Raw genomic sequence first — 26,660 nt, 5'->3', positions numbered from 1 at the left:
GATATGGCATACACATGGTAAGAATATACACAGATCCTTGACATAATGTGGCCTTGACAATGGCCCCACATACACACTACTGACTCCCTCCAGTCATTATCTGGCAGAGTAGAGGTAGCAAGATTATACACTAGCTGATCCGGAAACCTCCTAAACAGTTACCAATAGGTTCGGTCCGGTGTACTAACTAGCGGCCGGCCTGCAAACACCATTTTAGAGCTGTACTCTCGAAATGTAAAGAAGATTGGATCTCGCCGTGATGCCCATCATAACCTCAAAAGTCATCAGTCATACTGCATGATGAAAGAGATGGGGAAGGGTTGACCAGAACTTAGCTCTGGATACTAAACATGGGTTCCACTACTTCAAGCTGCAAATAAGCAAAGTGGTGGTATTACACCGGTTGATGAGAGTCATCTACCACCTAGTATTGTCTGGTAACACGGAGGGGCAGCATTCCTCCATGTCCTGTGGGCACCACACCTCGATCCCTGTTTATGTTGGTTTACACCTGAGTGGTCACCCACAGTGTGCTTGTGCATGGAGGTTATACCCAGGATTACTAACAGTCCCACCAAAGTGAAGGTGCAAGCAGAGGATTGGCTGTCACAAACCGTCCGGACTTCGTCAAAATTAGGTCCACCCAAATATCAGTTCCATCAGTGTTTTAGACTCCCAGGTAGCAAGTACAGCTTGTCTGGCATATCTGAGAGAATGCCTGTGACAACCTCAAGGACCAAAGTAAACAGTAGCAGGAAATTTTGGTGCCAATTTCAATATATTGATCAGTACTAGAAATATTTATTTTTTAATGAAAAACCCAAACACGAAAAGTATTAACACCTATAGTACTTAGCACCGTGTGCAAGTTGAAAGCTGAGAAGGCAGAAAATACTTGTTGACATTACACGTGAATTTCTGTAGATTATAATTATTGGAAAATACATTCAAGCAAGGGTTGTTCCCGAAATCAGAAGAAATAAATGAGGAAGAGTTGGTTCTGTGAATGGATGCTGACTGAAGTGTTCAGACTGGTTTGGAAGAGGGTAGGAGAATTACAGATGTCACTTCAGAAGAATAGTGCACATGAAAGTATGGAAAAGCAGGCGTGCAGCAGAAACTGAATATTTATGAGGTAGAGAGTGGAGAGGTTTTATAAGACAGATTATTGCTTAGCTTAACTGCCCTCTTTTGAATGGAGGCTAAAAAACTGAGAGAGGATTTGGAGGAATCTCAGATGTGGAAACAATATTCCATGGTAGGACAAATTTGATATTTCTAAACAGTAAAAGTAATGCCAAGAGCAAAAAAGAAAAGCCAATTTTAAATATTTCGTGATATGCTTATTTCAAGAGAGAGAAATTATAAGTCAGGGTAACCTCTAATAGAGACATGTCATCTTGTCTAGAAATCTGAATGTCATTGGAGATAAGCATGGGAGTAGTAGACTGTTTTGCAAGGTATAAAATTGGAACAAGTTTTATAAGGGTTGAAATTAACTAAGTTATCTTTGCTACATTGCAGATATATCTGTAAATTAGCATTTAAGGAATTGGTGGTGGATATGAGATGAGACCTTGAAATATTAGGGTGGAATAAAAGATTTCATCCTTACATGAATAATTTCTTGTAGTGATGAAATAATTAGAAGAATATTTACAAAAATAATTAGACTGGGGGGCGGAGTCAAGTTTCAAAGAAAGGAAATCAGAATTCCAAGTAATTAGTGGAATTGGGAGAATGACAGGGACAACTGATGAATTTGACAGAATTCATCAGATGAGATTAAAAAGAGGAGATACTAAATTAGGAAGTCTCTGACAAGAAATATCAGTGCAGACACATACACAAGTACTACCTTCAATGCAGAAAGAATCATAAAGCGAATAATTAGGGAAACTGAAATAAGTGTTAGTTAAGAAACTGATAATTGGAATTCTGTCAGAAAAAAAGAAGTGGGGCTTGGCAGGCTATAGATGGAAATGGACATAATTGAGGTCTGAACTGAGAAGGCATATATTTGTGAAATGAGTGAATAAGTTTTTGAGAGGTTTAGATTTTTTTGACAATGGGGGCTGCAATTCTTAATTGCCTTAGTTCAAGAATAAAAAATCCTGTAGCACTGCCAGATAACTATCACCATTGAATGACTGTTTCTTCTAAAAAGAAAGGACCAATTATGCATTTTCCCAAGGCACACCCAACACTGACTCCAGGGGAATCCCTTCCATGTTCCCAAACTTTTTGTAGTTTTTCTCTCCCCCTATGCAGCTATAAATATATAAAATTAAAAAATTGAATTTATGTGATTATTTTTAATTTTATATATTTCTAAATATGTGCATGCATGCACAATTAAAATACATTGCTCCATACATTAAGAGATATGGCTCAAAGTTGAAACAAAAATGAATGACCCAAGAATGAAATTATTATCAGAAAACACCACTTAAAATAGTTACACATTACAAAGACTGACCTGACATCCTTGTTCAATATGGAACATATGTGATGTGCGCTTCAAAAGTTCATGGCCTGAATATGAAGGGTTTATTTGAGGAGACTGATAACATTTTACATGTTTCTTTTCAACATAGTCTTCTTTGGAGTCAATACACTTTTACCACCATGCTGCAATGCATTGATTCCAGTTGCAAAGACAGCAATGTCATTTCTGCAGTCGGTGGGTAAATGGAAGTCAGTCAGGTATTTTTTAAAATTAGGAAACAAGTGAAAGTCCAATGGTGCTAGATCTGGTAAATATGAGGGATGGTCCAAGATTTCAAAGTCACACTCATGCAGTGTACCCATGGCAACAACACACTTGTGAGTAGGCATGTTGTCCTGGTGGAACAAGACTCCTTTGCTAAGTTTTCCTCTGCATTTGTCTTTGATGTTTTCACACAAATACCTCACAAGGTCTGCATGATATGCCTCTGTGACTGTCTGGCCTTCCTGACGGTAATCCACTACCAAAAATCAGGAGTGCGAGTGCAGTAGCACATGCTCTTTGAGTGGACCCGAATTCAAGCCCACGACTACTAAACACATAATAGTCACGGGATTAAAATTTGTATTGATTGATTCATTGTAAACTCTACTGACCTGATGGTCATGCTGGAGTATAAACAAGAGCATTTAAAAAACTGATGTCATCACCTTGCCAGCAGGAGGAATCAACTTGGCTTTCTTTGAAAGGAGAGAACATAGTTGTACAAGGTTGGTTCAATAAAGAATTGCCCTCACCTACTTCCACATATCGCAGAGTCATGATATTTTGTGTGTAGAATCATACATATCTCTGTACTGAAGGTTTAAAATTTCAGCCCTGTGTCTTAATTTGTTTTTCTCTTACAGAGCTGAACGTGTGACAAAGTGGCATCATGGAAAAAGTTGAAGTCAGAGCTGTAATCTGGTATCTGTTCTTGAAGGAGATATCTCCTAAAGAAATCCACGAGGAGATGACTGCTGTATATAAGGATGAAGCCCCATCCTATGGCATTGTGAAGCACTGACAGACAGTTTAGGTGTGGTCGGACATTGGTAGAATTTGAGCCCATTCCAGGTCGTCCTCATTCAGCCATCGATGACTGCATGATTGGAAAAGTGGAGTCATTAATCATGGAAGATTGCCAGATAGCTGCGTGTGAAAGGATTCCCCGGTTATCAACTGGTTTCCAGAAGGCTGATCGACAACAGAAATCACATGAGTTGTTAGCATTGTGCTAAAAAAACGAAGAAGATTTTTTTCTCTCGTCTAATCTTTATATAAACTCTAAAAAGAAGGGGATGAATCTGATTGGTCTACTTGATATCGATGGTTCGGCTGTTGATGATCCTGCTCAGATAGCAAACAAACTGAATGAGTATTTTGCATCTATATTCATACATGAGGAGTTATTAAGGTTTGAAAATGGCGGAAGGTTATCAAATTGTAGCAGGGTGCTTAATAATTTTGTAATAACTGAGAGCAAAGTGGAAGAGAAATTGTTGAAGTTAAACATAAGAAAGGCACCTGGGGTGGACAGGATCTATCCAGTTATATTAATGGAGGCAGCATATGAAGTAAGCGCCGACCGGGCTAGCCAGGTGGGTAAAGTGCTTGCCTGGCAACCCAAAGGTCGCGGGTTCAAATCCCACCTCGGGCTTGGATCAAAGTACTGCAAAAACCTTGGGAGGTGCACTATGGCCACAGAAGGCGATGCGCCAACAACTACCAAAAAAATGAAGTAAGCAAACCCTTAGCCATAATTATGAGAGCATCCTTGGACTCAGGGGAGGTCCCCACGGACTGGAGATGTGCAAATGTATCCCCAATTCACAAAGGTGGATCGAAGGGTCACATGAGTAATTACAGACCAGTTAGTTTAACTTCTGTTCCGGGTAAAATAATGGAGTCACTGGTTAAAGATGCATTGCAGGATCATCTAGACAAGACTGCAGAAATAATTCAGACACAGCATGAGTTTAGGAAAGTCTTGTCTGACAAATTTGATAGGATATTATGATGTGGTTACAAAGGAACTGGATGCAAAAAATAATTTTGATATCATATATTTGGATTTCAGGAAAGCTTTTGACACTGTTGCACATGGAAGACTATTGTACAAATTGGAGCAGAATGGTATTAAGGGTAAGTTGCTAAAATGGATAAAAGGATGGTTGAGTGGGAGAAGACAAAGGGTGGTAATCAATGGGTGCTGCTCTTTGTGGACTAATGTTATTAGTGGAGTCCCACAGGGTTCGGTGTTGGGTCCTCTGTTGTTTTGTATATTTATCAATGATATTGATGAAGGTATATCAGGCTTAGTGTTGAAGTTCGCAGAATATACAAAGATTGGCAGGGTTGTTAATGACAGTAATGGCAGTGTGCTACTGCAACAGGATCTAGATAATTTGGGCAGATGGGCTAAGAAGTGGCAACTGAAGATTAACCTTGACAAATGCAAAGTACTGCATATGGGTAGAAGTAACCCCAGAGAAACATACCAACTGTGTGGTACTACACTTAAGGTGGTAGAAAACGAAAAAGACCTGGGAGTAATTGTGCAGTCAGATATGAAGTTTTCTGAGCAATTCAGACAGGCTGCCAGGGCAGGACATTGGGTTTTGTCAATGATATATAGGAATTTTGCTAGCAAGGAAAAGGAGGTGATTGTCCCTCTGTATAAGGCCAGCGGGTGGTTAATTGCTGGAACAAACATCCATCTGTCGTTATGGAAGTTGATAGGTTAAATAAATTAAGGAGGAACTGGACAGGCATTTAGAGGGAATGGTGTGATTTTTTTTTTTTTTGGCTGATGCTGCATAAGCTCATACACTTGCTTTCTTGCATCACATGCCACTACTACTACTACTACTAATCACTCAGGATGAAAGTTGGATACACCATTTCGACCCTGAAAGTAAAAAAACAGTCCATGGAATGGTGACATCATGGTTCCCCACCTCCCAAGAAGGCAAGGGTCCAAGCATCAGCAGGAAAGGTCTTGCTGACAGTGTTTTGGGATGAGAAAGGCGTAATAATGACTGATTACCTGCCGAAAGGTAGAACAATTACAGGTGCCTATTATACCAACTTAATCACAAAATTACTGGAGAAAATCAAAACATGTAGGCATAACATGCTGTCCAAAGATGTGAGAATGCTTCAAGACAATGCCCCAGTTCACACTTCTGAAATTGCAACAACACAAGCGGCCAATTTTAGATATGAAATACTGCCCCATCCAGCCTACTCACCCGATCTTGCACCATCAGACTTCTTGTTTCCTTCCCTCAAATCATTTCTTAGGGGGGCCCACTTCCCTGATGACGAGACACTCATTTCTGCAACAGAGTCATAGTTCAAAGAACAACCTCACCTATTCTACAAAAACGGTATCTGTAGCCTCATCCATCAATGGGGGAAATGTGTAAATCTGCAAGGTGGCTATGTAGAGAAGGACTAAAACCTGTTCCAAGAATCAACAGGCTAGCATCTCTGCAGCTAGGTCATGGTAATTCTTTATTGAACCACCCTGGTATTTCTATTGTTTGGACTGCTCATTTGTCTCTGCCTGAAAGTGATGGATCCATGTCTCATCCATGGTAACAAATGTCATTGGATCTATCTCAAAATTATGCAAATATTGACTTGACAACTGTTATGCATTTTTGATCTGCTTTCAGTAAATTTGGGAACCACCTTTTTCATAGCAAGAACCTGTTATCATGTGATACAATACACATGTTCAGAAAAGATGCCCAAGACGTTGTCAATGTACTAAACTCTTACTCATCAATCACAGCACAAGATCATGCACACTGTGAACTTCTGGAGTGATGGACGTTGCAAGTCTTCCACAGTGTGGGTCGTCTTCCTTGTTTCATTTAAATTCTTCTGCTGCCCACTTCTTAAGCATGGAATGGGAAGAGGCATCCCCCCCTCAATGTTGCAACCATGTTCTCATGAATTCCCTTTGGCATTAGATCTTTTTTTCCAAATATTGGAAGATTGCATGGTGACTGATTTTGTCCATATTTACTCATTCACACAACTTCATTTGACTTCAAGACCTGTAATTAAAAAAAAGGCAGTATTGAAATTGCATGAAACTTGGTGGATTACTATTTCAAGTGTTATATATTAAGTACACAAATTTTTAACATTATACCACTACCTTTTCATACTTGGGCCATGGGCTTTACAACCCTCGCACCCACATTTTCTTGCTGCTAAAATTTAGCTGCAATCTTCTCATTAAAGTGGAATGTCAAGATTTTTAATTTGTCCAAGCATTGCTTCAATTTTTTTTTAATTAATAAGCTGTTTACATTTAGCAGTGTTAAAAAGTAATATAAAAAACCTAACTTATGTATTTATGATGTTATTTTGCAGTTAGAGACAAAAATTCTACCTCACAGATACCAGGTTTTAATATATTTTTTTTTTTTTAATTTGGAATTAAAATCAAATCCCACTATATACTTTTCTTCTCCAATATTCTCTAAATGATTATATAATAGTTTCTGTTTTCTTTCAATATGCTATGAATTACAAGAAATATATTTTGTGTGTGTGTGTGTGTGTGTGGCATTTAGCAGGCACCAAGTGAGCATAGCATCTGTTTCTTATAGTCAACTCTCACTCTGAAAATAGATTTAAATGCCATCAAGAACCGTCTAAACTTGTTGCAAAGTTTTGGTTTTGCCGACTTAGCAGAAACAAAACATGAAAAGCTGACAAAAACATGGCATCTGTGTTTTAATGAAAGAACTTGAAATGATGAATGAACTTTTGATCATAATTCTAAGAAATATGATAAAAATATTCTTTATTATTATTGTTTTTCCTCTTGTTTATTTTTGTTTAGCTTTTTTTTAACGTGAGTGTATTTATTCCATTTAGGGCAAGAGTTGATTGAGGGATACAAGACTTCACATCTTACAGCTAGGTCCACCTTGCATTATTTAGTTTCCATTTTGTTGTTTACCGTTGTTTTCCATTGTTTTCAAAAGCTTCTGTAGAATTCTTAATAATTAAGATTAAATAAAAAAAAAGGAAAACAGAACCATATTATACGTGATCAAACCCTTAGCCATAATTATGAGAGCTTCCTTGAACTCAGGGGAGGTACCCATGAACTGGAGATGTGCAAATGTGACCCCAATTCACAAAGGAGGATCAAAGGGAGAAATAAATAATTACAGACCTGTTAGTTTAGCTTCTGTTCCAGGAAAACTAATGGAGGTGCTGGTTAAAGAAGCACTGCAGGATCATCTAGACAAGTTATAGCTCGGACACAGCATGTTTTTGTTAAGGGAAAGTCTTGTCTGACCAGTTTGATTGGATACTATGGTGTAGTCACAAAGGAACTGGATGCAGGGAATAACTTTGATATCATATATTTGGATCTTAGAAAAGGCTTTTGATATTGTTGCACATGGAAGACTGCTGCACAAATTGGAACAGTGTGGCATTGGAGGCAAATTGCTGCTATGGATAAAGGGATGGTTGTGTAGGAGAAGACAGACAGTGGTAATCAATGGACACTGCTCTTCGTGGACCAATGTTATTAGTGGAGTCCCTCAGGGTTCAGTGTTGGGTCCATTGTTGTTTTCTGTATTTATTAATGATACTGATGATGGTATATAAGGCTTAATGTTCAAATTTGCAGATGATATGAAAGTTGGTAGGGTTGTTAATGACACTAATGACAGTACACTGTTGCAACAGGATCTAGAAAAGTTGAGCAGATGGGCTGAGAGGTGGCAACTGAAGTTTAACATTGACAAATGTAAAGTACTGCATATGGGAAGCAGTAACCCCAGAGTAACTATCAACTGTGTGGTACTACATTGACAGTGGTAGAGAATGAAAAGGACCTGGGGGTAATTGTGCAGGCAGATATGAAGTTTTCTGACAGTGCAGACGGTCTGCAAGAGTAGCTCATGGTGTCTTGTCAATGATATACAGGAATTTTTCTAGCAGGGATAAGGAGGTGATTATCCCCTTGTATAAGTCAATGGTCAGGCCATACTTTGAGTACTGTATACAGGTCTGGAGGCCTCATTTTAGGAAGGATGTAGAGTTGCTGGAGTGAATGCAGAGAAGGCCAACAAGATTAGTGAATGGACTAAAGGGTTGCTCTTACGAAGAAAGGCTTAAGTTTTGCAAATTACAGTGTCTGGAGACTAGGCACCTGCGAGGTGATCTGATTGAGGTATATAAAGCCATGAATGGTTTTGAGCATGCTCAATCTTAATGGGAATCTTCCTCTTGCTCAGAATAATCGCCTGAGAGGGCATAAATTCAAATTGAGGAAAGACAGCTGTAGGATAGATGCGCAGAAGTTTGCTTTTAGCCAGAGTGTGGTTGATTGCTGGAACAAACTTCCATCTGCCATTGTAGAAGTTGACAGCTTAAATAGATTCAAGGCAGAACTAGACAAACATTTGGAGGGAGTGGATGGGTGAAATTAGAAGATTTGTTTTGGTTTTTTTTTTTTGGCTGATGCTATATAAGCTTGCTGTCTTGTTTTTTTTTTGGCTGATGCTATATAAGCTTGCTGTCTTGCAACATGTGTCTTTACTAATGCTAATGCTAATTTTTGCTGCTTCTATTTAACTGTAGAACCTACATGGCCTACTCTAATTGTCAACAATGTTGTCAACTCCTGTTTTAAACAAACAGTAGCATAGCCTTTCAGTGTCATTAGCTGATTAAAAAGAGTACATTTCAAAGTGACTTGTGGATAAGCAAAGTTTGTTTTATTGTGAGTACTAAGACCATAATGTTTGCTGACAGCAGTAAAGTCTGCAGGCCACCAAACATACAGAAGCACATTTACTCAGTTTACCGAATTTAAGCCACTCACAGCTATCCTGGGATTGCCCCCATATAAAGTACTTTAATGTGATGCTCCTTTATTACCCTGGTAAGTTTAATAAACTTATGCAAATATTAAATGATGTAAGATGAGATACTTACTTGCAGTCGATAAGCCATAAAATATAGTCCTGCAAATGTAAGAACTGTTGACATGTATGTCTTACAAAGGAAACTTCCTTGGGCTTTATTTTTCAGTAGCTCTTTTGAGAGGACAACTACAAACATAAATAAACTTTTTTGTAACATTCACAAAAATGTCTATTCTAAAAATTTTTTGGGAAATTTCCTTGGGCATTATATTTCAGTAGCTCTTTTGAGAGGATTACTGGAAATAAAGCTCTTATTGGTATTGCATTTAAATACAGTATTATGTATAACAACCAATCTTTAGTTATAAATCGCAATATATATTACTCACATATCCCCTCTTTTATGATTTTGTTTTTTTTCTTAGAATTAGAACATGCCATCTGGAGCTCCATAATGGACTGGCACATTCTCTAATTGCTTATATTCCTTAATTCCTTAGGAGGCTGTTTCTTTTCACCTAATTCCTTAGGAGGCTGTTGTTATTGCTCTATAAAGGAGAATTTACCTGCCAAAACATTGAGCAACATTCTCTACAGAAATTGAAAAAAAGTGGTTTTGGTACAGTACTTACATATGTGGTGTCATAGTGCAAAACTGTGATCAGTGTTCTGTATCCCACATGAAACTGTCAGCATATAAAGAGTTCAGAAGACTGATTAGATGAGAGAAAGAAAATGTTGATTGCTACAATTTTTTCAAAGAACTGAGGAACTGTTTACTTTTGCAACAGGTCTGCTTGATATTTCATTATGTTGGGAGACACTCCATTACAGTACTTTAAAGGAGAGTTGCTCCCTTGATAAATAGCATACCCCTTCATCCATACAGTTTGTCCCAATGTACCATAACAGTTGGGACGTGGATAGGAGAATGTCGAATTCAAGATTTTACTCATCCCAGAGCTACCATTAGCTACCAACCTGAGCTACAATTTTATTTTCTTCAATCATAGACTATTTACTTTCCCATAACTATAAATTTCAACAATACACTCTGGGCTATTAGTGTAATATGAGGGCAGGAGTGTCTATTTTTATTCTTATTACCTACTTAATTTCACCTCCAGTTAGCTAAATAGCTATAATATTGCTTATAAACAGGTTTTACATATTTATATGCATTTCCACCATTAATCTTTGTCTACTCTCAACAATAGCCTTTGTTTACTCTTGACATTGGTTCTTGTCTTTGTTCATTTTAGTTTTAGCTCTAGCTTCATTGTATATAACTATTATCAGATATTGTGAAATGTCAGGTATTATAAATGGAGCTATTGTGAAAATATTGGAATGTAAACCCATTTCTGGAAGTCACGACCATAAAACAATAAAAATAATTTGCACTTTCTGGTTTATTGGGATTTTCTGTTAGTGCAATCTATCATGAACAGCTAGTACACTCGATCTTATTGCATTTGCAATAATACCAATAACTGGAATTGTATGGGTTTTTACGTTATTATGGTGAAATGTGTTTCCCCTTCACTGAAATCTTCAATCATATAAATAATATAAATAAATTTTCAGAATCTTCTCTTCATTCCTATTTACTTATTACAATGATGAAGGGAAAGTGACCAATGAAAAGTGCAAGTGGTGGCAGTGCTAGGAAACAAAAAAAAAATTGATTTACAAATGAAGAAAATGATTAAGAAGTACAAAGTAGGACAAAGATTGTCATCTATTAAATGGGAATTAGGTCTTGCTGCTTCAACAGTGAATACTATTTTAAAGGACAGTGCTCATATACAAGAACATGTTAAGGATCAAAGCATTTTAGATCAACAGTGATCGCAAAAGAATGTTCAGGTACTATATCGAAGATGGAAAATCAGATTCAAAAATGAATGCCCCTAAGTCTAATGGCCATTCAAGTAAAAGCAAGAAGTATTTATGAAGATATTAAGGATAAGTGTAGCAAACCTCAAGCCAAGTTCATGGCAAGCAACAGGTGGTTTAATAGTTCGAACATCATGCTGATTTCCATAACGTTAAAGTATGTGGTGAAGTTGTCACTACCAATTCTGCAGCTGCAGAGAAATTTTGTGATGTGTTGGAAAAATTATTGATGAAGGTGGCTATTCAACACAGAAAATTTTTAACGTTGAAGAGAGTGCTCTGTATTGGAAAAAAATGCCGGATCACACATACATTGCCAGGTTTCAAGCCTTCAAAAGATAGGGCAATGCTCTTGCTTGAGGCTAATGCAGTGGGAGATTACAGATTGAAACCACTGCTTGTGTACCATTCTGGAAATCCTCATGCATTTAAGGGCATCAATAAAGCAACCCTACCCATGCATTTCCTATCGAACCAGAGGCATGGATAACAATATCTCTCTTTGAGGATTGGTTTAAATGCTGCTTTATTCCCGAGGCCGAAAAATATTGTAAATACAACAATGTTCCTTTCAATATTTTGCTTCTATTAAATAACGCTCCTGAACATCCTACGCATCTAGATGATTTCAATTCGAACGTGAGAGTTATATTTCTATCGCCAAACATGACTTAACTCATCCAACCTATGGATCACCATGTTATTTCGAATTTCAAAGCATACTATTTACACACATTTCCTCGGACATTGTCTGCAGTAGATGGTGAGAAAAATTTGACGTTACAAGACTTGGAAATCTTACAATATTTATCATGTTACCTTAAACAATAATAAGGCCCAAGTGGAAATTACTAAAAGTTGTTTAAATGCATATGGAAGAAAATATGCCCATGGCATGTAAAAGGCTTCAAAGGATTTGAAAAAGACAAATCATAAGAAGAGGTTACAGATAAGATTGTAAAGCTTGCAGAGCTACTTCAGTTGGAGGTTGATGTCAAAGATGTGTAGCAGTTAATAGAGGAAGAAAAGAAGGAATTATCTAACAAAGAACTTATTGACTTGCAAGCAGTGATAGTGAAAGAAGAAAATGCTGACAAGGCTCCAGATGAACCAAATGAGGAGCTGAGATGCTTCATCATCACAGAGATTGGCAATGGCATTTCATGAAATTGCATCAGCAAAGGTGAGGTTTGAGAAGATGGATCCTGACAGCAAATGATTCTTAAAAGTTAACAGAGGGGTGAATGATATGCTTGCTTTCTACAAAGGAATCGACGAAGAAAATAAAAAAGCCACCATCCAATCATCCATTAATGTTTTTTTGTAAGGTTGAGAGGCCGATCCCTTCTAAATCTCCACAGCGGTGTACTTATCAGCTGAAGACATTGATTCTGGCAACTGTGCTTAAGAGGCAAAACTTGCTGACATTACGCCTGTCTCCTCTGTTTTTGTAATTTTATAATTTTGAAATGTTTGTAATTGCACACTTTTGTAAATTTTTCCTGTACATGAGATAAAAAATTGAATAAATAATTCTATTTACATGTTCGTCGAACATTTCTTTTTTGCTTCGATCAAATTCAGTTTGCATAGTTGCGAGTGCTGCATAAGCATTTCGGAAAATTCCAACTTACGTAAAATTCAACTTATGTAGAGTTCCAAAGAACACAACCCTTACGTCAGTCGGGGAGTGGCTGTATATACTGTAAAGATTAATAGGAGAAGGAGTATGAAAAGAAATATGATTATAGATAAAGGCAACTGATAGCCAGAAATAACCTAAAGGCCATAATAGTATAAATAGGCGCCTGAGTAGCCAGGTGGGCAGAAGCAGCAGTGTAGCACACGCTTCTTGATTAGACAGGGGTTTGAGCCCGTGATCACCAAATACAGAGGATGCGGAAAGGTCAGGGAATGACCACCACATATCACCGGAGCAATATGGCCTTAGTTGCTAATGCTCCTAAAAACCAAATAACAACAACAATAGTATAAGTAAGTTAATAAAGGTTAGAGAGATAAGAGAAGTAAAAAGCAAGAACGAAGAAGAAGAAAGAGAAGAGAAAAAAGGGTTAAAAAAATTAATACACATATATAGAAATAAGTCAATATTATATACAAAATATATACATCATATTGTCGTATATTTCATAATCCTGGTGTCATTCTCAAGTGTCAACTAGAATTGCACGATGAGATGACAACACAGTGTCCTCTGTTTCTAACAGAGTACATGACATGCCCAAATAGAATAACATCAAAATATAGTATTGGGGAGTGACCAAAAAAAATAAAATAAATAAATAAACAAAAAAATTTAAAAAAAGTATTAAACAAAAAAAAAAAATTTATATATATATATATATATATGCTAAATTTTAACATTTGAATAATTCTGCCAGTTTGCTGCCAAATTTTAACAATTGGATAATTTTTGATCATTTAGACCTAGCTAAACTAGCAGATTTTGGAATTCAAAATCTTTGAATTCCAAGTATATTCAAATATATAATGCACAAGAAAATATATGAGAGTGCTACCTCCTTTATTAGACTAGACAAAGACAGTAGGAAATTTAAAATTGAGAAAGGAGTTCGACAAAGAGACACAATATCTCCGAAGTTGTTTACTGCTGCCCTTGAGGAAGCTTTCAGAAGATTAGACTGGTCGCAGAAAGGAGTAAATGTGAACAGAGAGTACCTAAACCATTTACGATTTGCAGATGACATTGTGGTCATAAGCCACGATCCCAAAGAATTAGAGGAAAATCTTAATCAGTTATGCACAGTTAGTAAGGATTTTGGACTAAAGATGAATATGGCTAAAACAAAAGTAATGATGAACAAGTATGCCACAGAAAGGGAAATAATGATTGAAGGAGCAGTAATTGAAAAGGTGGAGTCATACTTATCTGGGACAAGTTATTAGCTGTAATAATGATAAATGGCTGGAAGTCAAGAGAAGAATAAATTTTGGATGGATAGCACTCAGGAAATATAGTCACATACTGAAGAGCAATATCCCAGTTTGTCTGAAACATAAAATAATGAACCAATGTATACTCCCCACCATGACTTATGGAAGTTAAACTTGGGCACTCACCAAAAGAATGGAAGAGAAGCTGAGAACTACACAGTAAAGAATGGAACGAATTATATTGAGAATCAGACTGTTAGATAAGAAGAGAAACACATGGATTACGCAGCAAACTCAAGTAAAGGACATTCTTATCAAACTAAAGAACTAAAATGGTCTTGGGCAGGGCACATAGCTCGAAGACATGATGACAGATGGACTAAGAAAATAACAGAATGGTACCCAAGAGGAGCTAGAAGAAAACCTGGAAGACAAAGGCGGAGACGGATAGATGAAATTCATGAGTTTTTGGGTAGTAAATGGATGGCCAGTGCTCAAAACAGAAGGAACTGGAAAGTTGCTGGAGAGGCCTTCATCCTGCAGTGGATTGAAAATGGCTGATGATGATGACAGAAACAGATAGCCTTTGTCAATTATTGATTGGATGTATTGAATGGTGCTAGCCCTTGAAAACACACCATTCAATTAATCCTAATATCAATAATTTGCCACATTATCATCATTTTATTTTATTTTACTTGCATTTATTTTATTTTATTATTTGTTTATTTATAGGGTATAACTAAAACTAGCTCAGGCTATCTAAGTCTTTTGGCCTCATGGCTCACTGGGTATACTTTTATAATTAAGAGTCATCATTTTTCTACATGGATGATATAAAAGAAAACACCAACAAAAACCTATATATATGCTTATATATAGGCATAAGCTATATATGCTAAAGACCACAATTTTAAAGAATGTTTCAAAGCTTGGGAAGACTGATGGAATAAATGTGTATGTGCAGAAGGAAGGCACTTTGAAGGCAGGACCACCGCAAGTGGGTAGGTGAGGTAAGCGTTCCTTATGGGCGACAGTTCAGGAGGGCGCCAAATTTTATTTTTACATATAAAAGTCGTTGTTGTTGTTATTTGGTTTTTAGGAGCATTAGCAACTAAGGCCATACATATACAAGTCAGACCTCTGTTTAATGAACTTCTTTATAGCAAAATTTTCTATTTGACGATATTTTTTGAATTCCCCTTGGTAATTACATTTAAAATAGCCTCAATAGAGAAAATTTCCATATAACGAACAGATTAAGAGAAACTTAACTGGGAACGCATTGTTCGAACCTCTGGTCTTCAGGCAATTGAGGCAAAAATTAGTCTGGCTCTTAATTTGTTGTTGTTGTTATTTGGTTTTTTGGAGCATTTAGCAACTAAGGCCATATTGCTCCGGGGATATGTGGTGGTCATTACTTGACCTTTCCGCATCCTCCATATTTGGTTGGCACAGCCCCGGTCTAATCAAGAAGCATGTGCTACGCACTGCTGCTCCTGTCCACCTGACTACGAAGGCGCCCTCTTAATTTTTGCTACTAAGCAAGAATTAGAAGAAATGAAGAAAAAGAAATGGGAAAATGGCATTTTGTTTTTAAACAGCTGACAAAAATTAACACCACATACAACCACTGATTCTTCTCACCCGTACAGTATTAGACGATTTCATGTGCATTAACAATGAGAATTGCTTATGCACATCAACGGAAATGCTCCTTTTCTTTCATTTTTTTTGTTTTGGGGGCTGCTGTCCCCACACCCTGCTAATATAAAGAGAATCTGACACTAACAACTCATACAATTACTGCAAAAAACATCAAATTGTTAAGAAACAACTTCAAACAAAGAAAGAAACAAACAAAGAAAAAAAAAACTCCTCACCTCATCAGCCCTCACATGCCAGCTGGTACACTTCATCAAACATCCACACTGCAAACATTTGTATTCCGAAGCTATCAGATTCACACTAATACACTATTTTCAATTACAGTCATGCATCCATCCATCCTTTTTTTAAATGGAATAACATGCAATAACTGAGGTAGTGGAGCAGCACAACGATGACTAAACAACAGCAAGATAATTTCACATTTGAATGCTAAAATCAAAGAAGAAATGCAAAATGAGATAAATTACACATTCTCAGTAATCAGCCAATCACAGAACTCGACGGAACAATCGCTCCGTTCTTCGGCCACACGCACAATGGAGATACCATGTTCTGTAGTTCAGCCAGAATAAGATATATGATACTATTTTTAGCAAGGCAATGTACAGTGTTCAGAGGATCTTCAAAAGAATTATACGAAAATGACAACAGTAACTTTTTAAAACTTCCTGTTATTGTTTGTTTGTTATTTGGTTTTTAGGAGCATTAGCAACTAAGGCCAGATTGCTCCGGTGATATGCAGTAGTCATTCCCTAATCTTTCCGCATCCTCCATATTTGGTGGTCATGGGCTCGAACCCCAATCTAATCAAGAAGCATGTGCTACGCACTACTGCTCCTGCCCACCTGGCTATGGAGGCACCTAAAACTTACTGAAACAATTGCTAAATTTGATTCAGTTATGGCAGAACATATTCCTGTATTCAGAAATCTGAATGGAAAAATATCATTTTTATATTATTTGGGCGATCAAATACAAAATGAAATTATTGAAATAATTTTACAAAATATTGAAGATAAAATACTAGAAATGACTAGAGAAGCTAAATATTTTGCTATGATTTTACTATAATCGCTGAAGATGAAAATAAAGATATGGATACAAGGAATCGTTCTAAATCAATAGCCTTAAAAATAACATCTTATGATGTTATTTTTTAAGGCTATTGATTTAGAACGATTCGAAAATATCATACTAAATTATAATTGAACAAAGGTTCAATTATAATTTAGTATGATATTTTAAATAAAATTAATCCGGTAAGATGCCAAAAAAAAAAAAAAAAAAGGATTCTGATACATATGAAACTCTTAAATGTGTACAAAATATTATGGAATATTTTAAAGAAAATAGAACAGAGGAAGCAGTCCAAACAATTCTCGATTCGTCTAATAATATGGCTACTATCATTGGCATTGAAGCTTCGTTTCCAGAAATAAGCAAGGGATTGAAAAAACATCATTTCAATTATGAAAGTAGAAATGAAGCTATTCAGGATCCGCTATGAAATTTCAAATTAATTTTTTCTTTCAAATTATGGACACAATTTTCTCATTAACTGAAAGGTTTACAAATATGAGAGAACCATGTAGAAATATTTAAAATGTTTTATAACATTTCTGAATTAAAAAAAATGGTCAGATGGCGATTTATTAAATCATTGCAAAGATTTACATATTAAGTTAAGTGACATTGATATAATGAGTCCAATATTGATGGTTTAGCATTATCTGAAGAGATTATTAAAGACAATATTACTCCATTTGAAGTTTTACAATATATTTTTAAAAACGATTTTACAGATACTTTTCCAAATGTAGCAAATGCATTACGAATTTTTCTAACTTTACCAGTTTCAGTTGCCTCAGGTGAATGGAGTTTTTCAAAATTAAAATTAATCAAAAATTATTTACGATCGACGATGCCTCAACAGTGAATCTCTAATTTGGCAATAATATCAATAGAAAATGATCTTTTGGAACAAATAAACATAAATGAATTAAGTAATAAATTCACACACATTAAAGCAAGGAAACAAATTTGTATATTTTTTTAGCATTATAATTTTCCTTTTATTTTATTATTGTGGGTACGATGTGGGTGTGATTTTGTTATATGTTGTAATTCTTTTCTTTTTCAATAAATTAATAATAATTATTTACAGTTTTTTTATTTTTTAAACCAAATATTTTGGGGCGGTAAATTTGATTTCGCTTACTGGCTGCATATAGGGTCGCAGTGGCCCTGTTTGAAGGTTGATATGCCCAACTGTTCATTCAAAAAACTTTTACAGCAAAATTCTGGGAACGCTTTTGAATATACCCATAATTATTTCTTAATTATTTTTGTGTTTGAGGTTTTCACAAAAAAACGAAAAAAAAAAAAAAAAAAAAAAGGGATGTCAGAAGAATTCTGAACAAACTCAATGCCAGGAATGCTCCAAGTCCTGATAGCATTTCTCCACTTGTTCTCAAAACTTGTGCACCTGAATTGCTCCTGTTTTGTGTCGCCACTTTCTTATTCCACTGGAGTTTTTCCTTCTGCTCGGAAATTTGCTCACATCCAGTCTGTTCCTAAAAAGGACAACAAATCCCTCCCATCCAATTATCCCATTGTGCTTATCTTTATGCATTCCAAAGTAATGGAGAAATCCATTAACTGCCAATTCATAAACTATCTCAAAATCTTCCATCTGATCAACAATTGCCAATATGGATTCCGTTAGTGTCAATACACTACTGATATACAGTCAGTCCTCATATAACATGTATTTACACTACACAAATTCGATCATACACGATTTATAAATAGGGGAATGATATCGTATATAACACAAACCGAATTCGCTTATGCACAATTCGCCTTTGTGTTTAAAAGAAATGGCAGTCGAACGCAGAATCGGTCGGTTAGGTATTTTAAAATTGCTTCATTTTTGATTTAATTACAGTCCGACCTCTGTTTAATGAACTTCTTTATAGCAAATTTTTTTGATTCCCCATGGTAATTACATTTAAAATAGTTTCCATTGAATGAAGAAAATTTCCATGTAACGAACAGATTAGAAGAAACAACTGTGTATGCATTGTTCTCACTTCTGGCCTTTGAGGCAATTTAGGTAATTAGAAAGTGCGAATTAAGGGTGAAAGAGATTACCGTTTCACAATGTTAGTGGTGTCCGTAAAACCTATGCAGTCACATACTGAGAAGTCGCGTTAGTCAATATGCTTTCCATAGCCAGTCAGAGGATTAAGAAGATTCTCAACACGGATTATAGCCTCTGGTCAACCTGTGTTGTGGTTCCCCTGTACTCCGACAAATGGGCAGTAAGTTTTTCAGAGAAGTGAGTGAATTTCTCCTGTCTATGTTTACATGGTCACAGTAGCAGAATATCCATGTGATTCCGACATTTTGCACTGTTTCAAAGAACTAGTGATAGCAGCAACGTAGAGGGGGGGGATTGAGGCAACTAAGAAATTATATAAACTTTACAAAGATGAAATGTTGGCAGATTTTGAAACTTTGTCGAGCCTTTCACCGTGAAGAAAATGTTCTAAAATATAATGCCATACAGGCAATAATTAAAAAAAAAAAAAAAACTATCACCAATCTCCAAAAAACTAGCGCGAATTAAGGATGATTGCTAAAGAACTTGATGTGGAAACTATAAAGATCGGTCGTGTGTTCGGCCAATGATGAGCAGCTTGTAGCTTGTGGATGGCAATTGTGGGTTGGAGGAATTATCCCGCTTTGTGCAAACATTTTGAATCAGAAGTTTAAATATTCCGGATTAGTAAATTGACTTTTAAATTTGGAATATCTTAACCATTTAGCACTAATGATCGACATCCTGCAGGATGCTCTCTTACCTTTCAGAAGCTTTACAGAATGACAACGGTAAAAACATATAAATTAATTATTCAAACTATCAATGCTATTGCTAATTTAAAAAATTCTGAAGGAAATTATGAAGCTAAAATTGAGAGCATGTTGAAGTGGAAAGAATTTGAATGAATCAAAATCGACAGTAAAAAAAAATTACCTCGTGACAAGTTATTAAATGCATTGTTTCATCCTCAAAGGATAAGTTAGTATTAGTATTAGTAATGGCTGCATGGTGCAAGAAAGCCTATGGCTTATGCTGCACCAGCCAAAAAAAAAAAAAAAATCCGAACAAAACAATGATAAAAACAAAAAATAAAATAAATAATAATAATTAATAAAAAAAAAAGGAAATTAAACCTATCATCCTATGCGCTTCCCTTACCCGAAAGTATTATCCAGATGACCTTTGAATTTCCCCAAACTGTCGGCCTCTACCACCCATGAAGGCAACTTATTCTAGTAATTTATAACTCGCTGGCTAAAATAAAACTTCCTGCAGTCCAATCTAAACATTTCCCCCCATAACTTTAATTTATGTCCCCTAGTTCTAGCATCATTTATAATCTTGAAAATTTCGTCCTCATTCATTTTACTGATGCCTCTCAGAGCCTTAAACACCTCAATCAAATCTCCTCTAAGGTGTCTAGTTTCCAAACTCTGCAACCCACATATTCGAAGTCTTTCTTCATAAGGACGCCCTTTTTCCGATCTCACAGGCAAGTTACCCGTCTTTGCACCCTTTCAAGAAGCTCGATGTCTTTCTTTAGGTGCGGTCTCCATACTTGAACACAGTATTCCAAGTGTGGTCTAACATAAGCCTTATATAATGGGATTATCACATCCCTATCTCTACTTGCAAAAGTTCGATAGATCATCAATAGGACACCATGGGGCCTTTCTTGCAACCTGTTTACAATGCTCAGAGAATTTCATGTCTGACCGTATCGTAACACCCAAGTCCCTTTCCTCCAGTACTGGATTTAGTTGAACTCCACCAAGTGAATAAGTTATTTTGGGATTACTCTTTCCCAGGTGTAATACCTTACACCTTGTTGGATTAAAGCATAGCTGCCATTTTTCTGACCATTCCTGAAGTCTATCTAGGTCTCTCTGAAGAAGCTCAGCTTGACAGTGATCATTAACTACTCTACCAATTTTAACATCATCTGCAAATTTAGACATCACGCCCTCTATCCCTTCATCAATATCGTTTATGAAGATTAAAAACAACAGTGGTCCTAATACTGATCCTTGCGGAACCCCACTTCTTACATCAACCCAATCTGAGGAATAGCCATTTATCACAACCCTCTGCCTCCTGCCCTGAAGCCATCCTTCTATCCATCTAAGGATTTTCCCAGTGATTCCAACCTGTTCCAGCTTATAAAGCAACCGCTCATGTGGGACTGAGTCAAAAGCTTTGCTGAAATCTAAATAAACAATGTCGAAATTATTCCCTAAATCCAGCTCGTGAGTGACCCTTTCGAAATAGCGAACCAGATTTTCCCTTTACAAAACCATGTTGAGTATCCTTGAGAATTTCAATTCGATCCAAATGATCCTGAATTCCACCCTTGATCATTGCCTCCGTGATTTTCCCTACTACCGAAGTCAGACTGAGAGATCGATAATTTCTAACTTCACTTTTAGAGCCACCCTTATGTATGGGAGATACATTTGCACTTTTCCAATCCAAGGGAATCTCCCAAAGTCTAGTGATGCTCACATAATTAGTCTCAATGGTTCAATGCACTCGCTTGCCGCCTCCCTTAAGATTATAGGGTATATTCCACCAACTCCAGGAGCCTTACTGGCCTGTAGGCTCGAAGGTTTTTTCATTAAATAATCTTGTGAAATTTCAATATCATTAATTACATATTTTTTAACTTCGCTCCCACAATTTCCCATTGCCACAAAAGGTTTTTCATTTGTAAATATCGATGCAAAATAACTGTTGAGTTAATCTGCAACAGCAGCTGGTTTATTTAATACTATCCCCTTTCCCTTACGTAAAAGGTCCGATCTGGTTTGTCCTGCTCTTCTTGGCATTTATATATGTGGAGAATTCTTTATCCCCCCCCCCCCTCTTTGCTCTGTTTGCTAGTGATTTCTCATAAACTGCCTTTGCCTGTCGAACTTTTTCTGTGGCTCTGTTACACATCACCTTGTAGCTGTTATAGGCTTCAGTACTTTTTATTGCTCTGTAACCTTTCCATGCCATCTTTTTCTGCTCAAGTAATGTGGCAACTTCACTATTCATCCAACTTGGAACCCTCCTCGTGGAGTATTTTTTTAATGGTATATACACATTCAAGGCATCTGTGATTAATGTTTTAAAAGCGTACCACAGTTCAAATGTATTCATTTTCTGCACGATATCTACCCAGTTAATAGAGGCCATGTAGTACCTTAAGGCATCGTAATTTCCTTTTCTGAAATTAAAACCCATTCCTTTGCCTTTTACTTCTGCTACCTCTCTCGTCATCCTCCACCGTAGAACTTTGTGATCACTTCCTGCTACTGGTTCCTCTGTCAGCCCTGTTATGTCATCTGATTCATGTGTGATGATGAGGTCTAGGATATTCTTTTCTGTAGTACTTTCCCTGACATGTTGATACAAATAACAGTCATCTAGTTGATTTAAAAATTTTGTTCCCCATGTTGAGTTTCCTTCCCATTTACTCCAATCAATTAGAGACAAATTGAAATCACCCATAATAAGGCATTGACACTTACTTGCCCATTCCATTTGCATGTAGAGGCTTTTGTCATAATCTTCCCAATCACCTGGTCTGTAGATTACTCCTACTCGCATTATACCTTTGTTTCCAACTATCTCACACCATATAGACTCTATACTAGCATGTGAAATGTCTGAATCCGGGAAAGCTATCGTCGCACTTAGGCTGCTTCTGATAAGAAGCATTACCCCACCACCCCTTCTATCTACCCTATCCTTCCTAAACACATTATACAAGCCGTACTTAAACTCATCATCCCCAATTTCTGAGTGGCACCACGTCTCTGTAAGCCCTATCATGTGCGCGTTACTTGTTTTAACCAGCAGTTCGAATTCGCTCATTTTATTGACGACACTTCTAACGTTACTGTATAAACAATTAAGATTTACTGTTCTTGTATATTTAACAACCCTAACACAACCCTTGAAGTTTTTTAGGCTCTCTTCTCTGATATTAGCTACCCGCTCACGTGAAACGTTTCTGCCTCCAGAACATCTAGATAATATGTCCAGTTGGGGTAACAGATAAGAATTCTTAAGGTATGTGCAAGAGTTACTGTGACCAATATTATCAGATAAATGCATGTCAGTATTACCCACATCCCCCCTAACTAGCAGTTTCCCTGAACCTTTAAGGTATCCTCAATAATACTGGCAAAAACTTTTGCACCACCTTTGTTTAAGTGTATCCCGTCTCTACAAAACAAATTCCTTCTACCTACAAGTGTGGGCCATGCTGATAGAAATTTCCCCCCCTAAAGCCTTGCAGAGTCCTTCAAGTCTTGAGTTAATCCACAAGGCTCTTAACATATAATCCCTCCTATCGTGTCTGGGCAGAATTGCAGACACATAGACATTATGGCCTAGCTCGCGACATTTCCTCAGCATGATCCTGTATTTTTCCAACAAATCATCAGATCATGTACGTTTAATATCATTAGTCCCCACATGAATAATAATATTCTCTTTACCCCCTTTAAAATCTGACAATCTGTTGGTGACATCGTCAATAGTTGCTCCCGGCAGACATACCCTGGTTCTACTCCACCTATCCTTATTACAAAAAATATTCCCCGTTTCCCTGAAAATGGAGTCTCCTAATAAAACAATGTCTTTTTAACCAGAGTAGTTTGCACTTGGTTTTTATGTTTTGAGGCTTGAATCGGGTGTGCATCACTTGGTAGATTGCTGGAGTCTTGAGTCCCTGACGAGCTCCCAGATGCATTATTCTCGAGGGCAAGCACCCGTTTTTTCAGGGACTCAAATTGTTCCATTATTGCACCAAATTGTAATTTAAGATCGGTGCACTCCTTACATCGATCACAAAGAAAAGAATCCCCAGGTGAGGTAGGATTAGTCACCAGGTCAACCTTGGAAAACATTCCACAGGTTCCACAACGGATTAAATCATGACTCACCTGTAAATCGCCATCGGCTATTTCCATGTGAGTCATGATACCCTGTGACATGTTTAAGGCAGATCTCGTAACTACCATTATAAAATTAAATAAATATCAATGAAAGTTAACTTTAAAAAATTATATCTATGATATTATTAAAATCAAACTGTTACAGGAAAACCTATAACAAAATAATCCAACAATATCTAAATAAATCAAATATTTAAAAGCACTATCCAAAAGTAAACCACTTAACTGAGGAGCCCTGACTAAGCACATCCGCTCACCTCGAATGCCAACACTGAACCCTGAGTTATTAATGCAACAGAGTGATTTTAAATTAAATAAAGAAAATAATGATACCATTGAAAGAAATTTTAAACATATGCTACCCGAAATCGTAGAATGTGAAAGAACTTTCATCTTGGTGGGAAGACAGTGAAAACTGAATAAGAAATTTTAAGTTTTCTGATAAAATATGAAATAAAAATTAATGATTTTAGAGATTTTGTCAAAGACAGTTTATCTTTAAAATCGAGTGAAATTCCCTTTTCAATTAAGAAAACCAGAAAATATATTTGAAACCATTGCGATTAGCAGTGCTGAAGCTGAGTGAGCTTTCAGCGTAATGAATAACAGTGACAATAAATCTAAATGGAAAACCATTGCTTCATTTTGATCCGGATCGTTATATCAAATCATTCCTCTGTAATCATCGCTCAGCTATTGAGCAAAGCAGAAGATTGACAACAAATATTAATAAAGAAGTAAATTCTATATGGCAATTTTTAAAATAAATTTTTCTTGAATATTTGTGAAATAAATTTTTTTTCACATAATCTGTGATTTTTTGTGTTTTTCTAGAAAGTTTGTTTTTTTATGTAATATTTGTTTTTATACTGTGTAATGTTTTGTGATAGTTTTTATGTTATTTATGATATGGGAAATATTTCATGTTATTTTTTATTTGCAATATTAAAACTTTATCATGAAAAAAAATGTATCATAAAAAAAACGAATAAAAAAAGTTGTGCATGTGCCGAGCACGCGTGGTAGACTGTTTATGCGAAACATCCTTTGCGTTTCTTTTAGGTATTTTGCTTTGTATATATCGATTACAAAATAACAGCTTTTTTATTGTAAATATTTCATTGATCATTCACAGATTTTCATAATTTCTGGAAGACAAGATACAATGGATTTATGATAACTGAAGTAAGAGATGTATACTTGCAAGTGCAACATATCTAAATATCTCTGTAAAATAGCGCCGATTGATGTACCGATCTTGTAGTTGAAGCGACATATGCTGCTGTTAGGGGAACAGACTGAACCTCAACGGAGTGTAATGAAAATGCGAATGAAAAAAGAAATTGTTGACAAATATTTGTATTGTTGTAATCATACTTACTGCAGTATGCAACTTCAGGAAGCATGGTTGTGATGTCATACTATTCAAAAATTCTAAAAGGTTAGAACTCTAGATGCTGTCATATCTCCAGTTATCATCGTAAGGCGAGGCATAAAGACCAGGTTTTTTAAGTTTTTTTTTTTTTTTTTTAGATAGACCTAGGAACGTTTTACACATTCACTTATATGAATGGTTAAGGGGGTAATAAGTCACATCTGTCCAACCCCCTAGATCATCCCCTGACTCGAGATATATCATACCGGTCACAAAAAATGCATCACGCACTCTAATCACACTACTAGTAGTGTGAGCGTTGGAAGTGCCTCTAGCGGAAACTGTGAATGACATCACTTCCCTGACTGATCAGATTTACTCGGTAGAAAGTCGGAAAAACTGAGAGCCCATTGTTAAAATATTCACTGCTCACCACTGCCTTCAAACCATACACACTACCTTTCTACCTCACAAACCTGTTTTTGGAAGTTTTTAATGTTTTCTTATGTAAAAAATACAATCCTTCCATTGGATGGATTGTATTTTGGTATATATCATTGAAGTTTCAGTGAAGTATTATGTAAATTGATTAATCAGGTCTAGAAAAACAGAAATTTCTGAAAATAAATTTACTAGAAGAGCATGGGTGTTCTCATCTAATATTTATAAATCATTCAATAAAATACAATGGTACTTTCCCTCACCATCTTTGCTATAGTGAGTATTTAACACAAATGATCAACATAAAATATGCATAGTTCTTGTTAAATTTCATAACAACAGTTAATTAAAAAAAATCTTACTTGTTGCAAGGATTACTATCAATGTGCTTATAGCTTGAAAGACTACCATAACAGTGTTTGCCTAAAACAAACATACATTTAATGAAATAGTTTTAGCTAATACATATTACTTAAGAAAAATTTAATTTCTAGTTATCTTAGATTTTAAAAGAGTGGTCATAATGTAGAAACTAATAATATAAGAAGTGACTTATGCAACATTTCCTTGTGTAAAAATGCAACTTTATTTTGGGAACTTATCATACAAAATACAAGTAAATTTTTTGGTTAAGGCAAGAATTGAAAAACAGGCCTGTGTATCACATGTTGTTCCACAGTAAGCCACAAACAGTTTCCATTCACCCTTAAAAAATAGCAGACAATTTTAAAGTAAAGGCAGAAGCACATAGTTGTGTGCAATAAGATAACTGATAATTTTTTAGTCTTATAATTTTTATTTTTTTTTTTATTTGGGTCTGTGCTCTCACCAATTTAAATGTGTATTCCATTTTCTTGTTAGTAACTGGGTAAGAATTGTTGGAATATGTGCAATGAAACACGAG

The 26,660-nt window shown here is 36.1% G+C and overlaps 1 protein-coding gene across 1 annotated transcript in view; it reads right to left on the bottom strand.

Moving 5' to 3' along the window:
- The window catches only part of LOC150076021 (uncharacterized), a 100,466-nt gene that overhangs the window by 33,398 nt on the left and 40,408 nt on the right, over positions 1–26,660 (bottom strand). The window contains exons 6-7 of the mRNA XM_090387237.1: positions 26,119–26,179; positions 9,473–9,588 (exon numbers count right to left, since the gene is read on the bottom strand). Coding sequence (XP_090243363.1) covers positions 9,473–9,588; positions 26,119–26,179 — 177 coding nt within the window. The remainder of the gene's footprint in view (positions 1–9,472; positions 9,589–26,118; positions 26,180–26,660) is intronic.

This window comes from Mastigoproctus giganteus, chromosome 13, assembly GCF_048544385.1.
Source record: "Mastigoproctus giganteus isolate SK-2022 chromosome 13, ASM4854438v1, whole genome shotgun sequence".
Lineage (NCBI taxonomy): Eukaryota > Metazoa > Arthropoda > Arachnida > Uropygi > Thelyphonidae > Mastigoproctus > Mastigoproctus giganteus.
The sequence above is the reverse complement of the archived record's forward strand: the minus strand, read 5'-3'. Positions and strand labels throughout refer to the sequence as shown.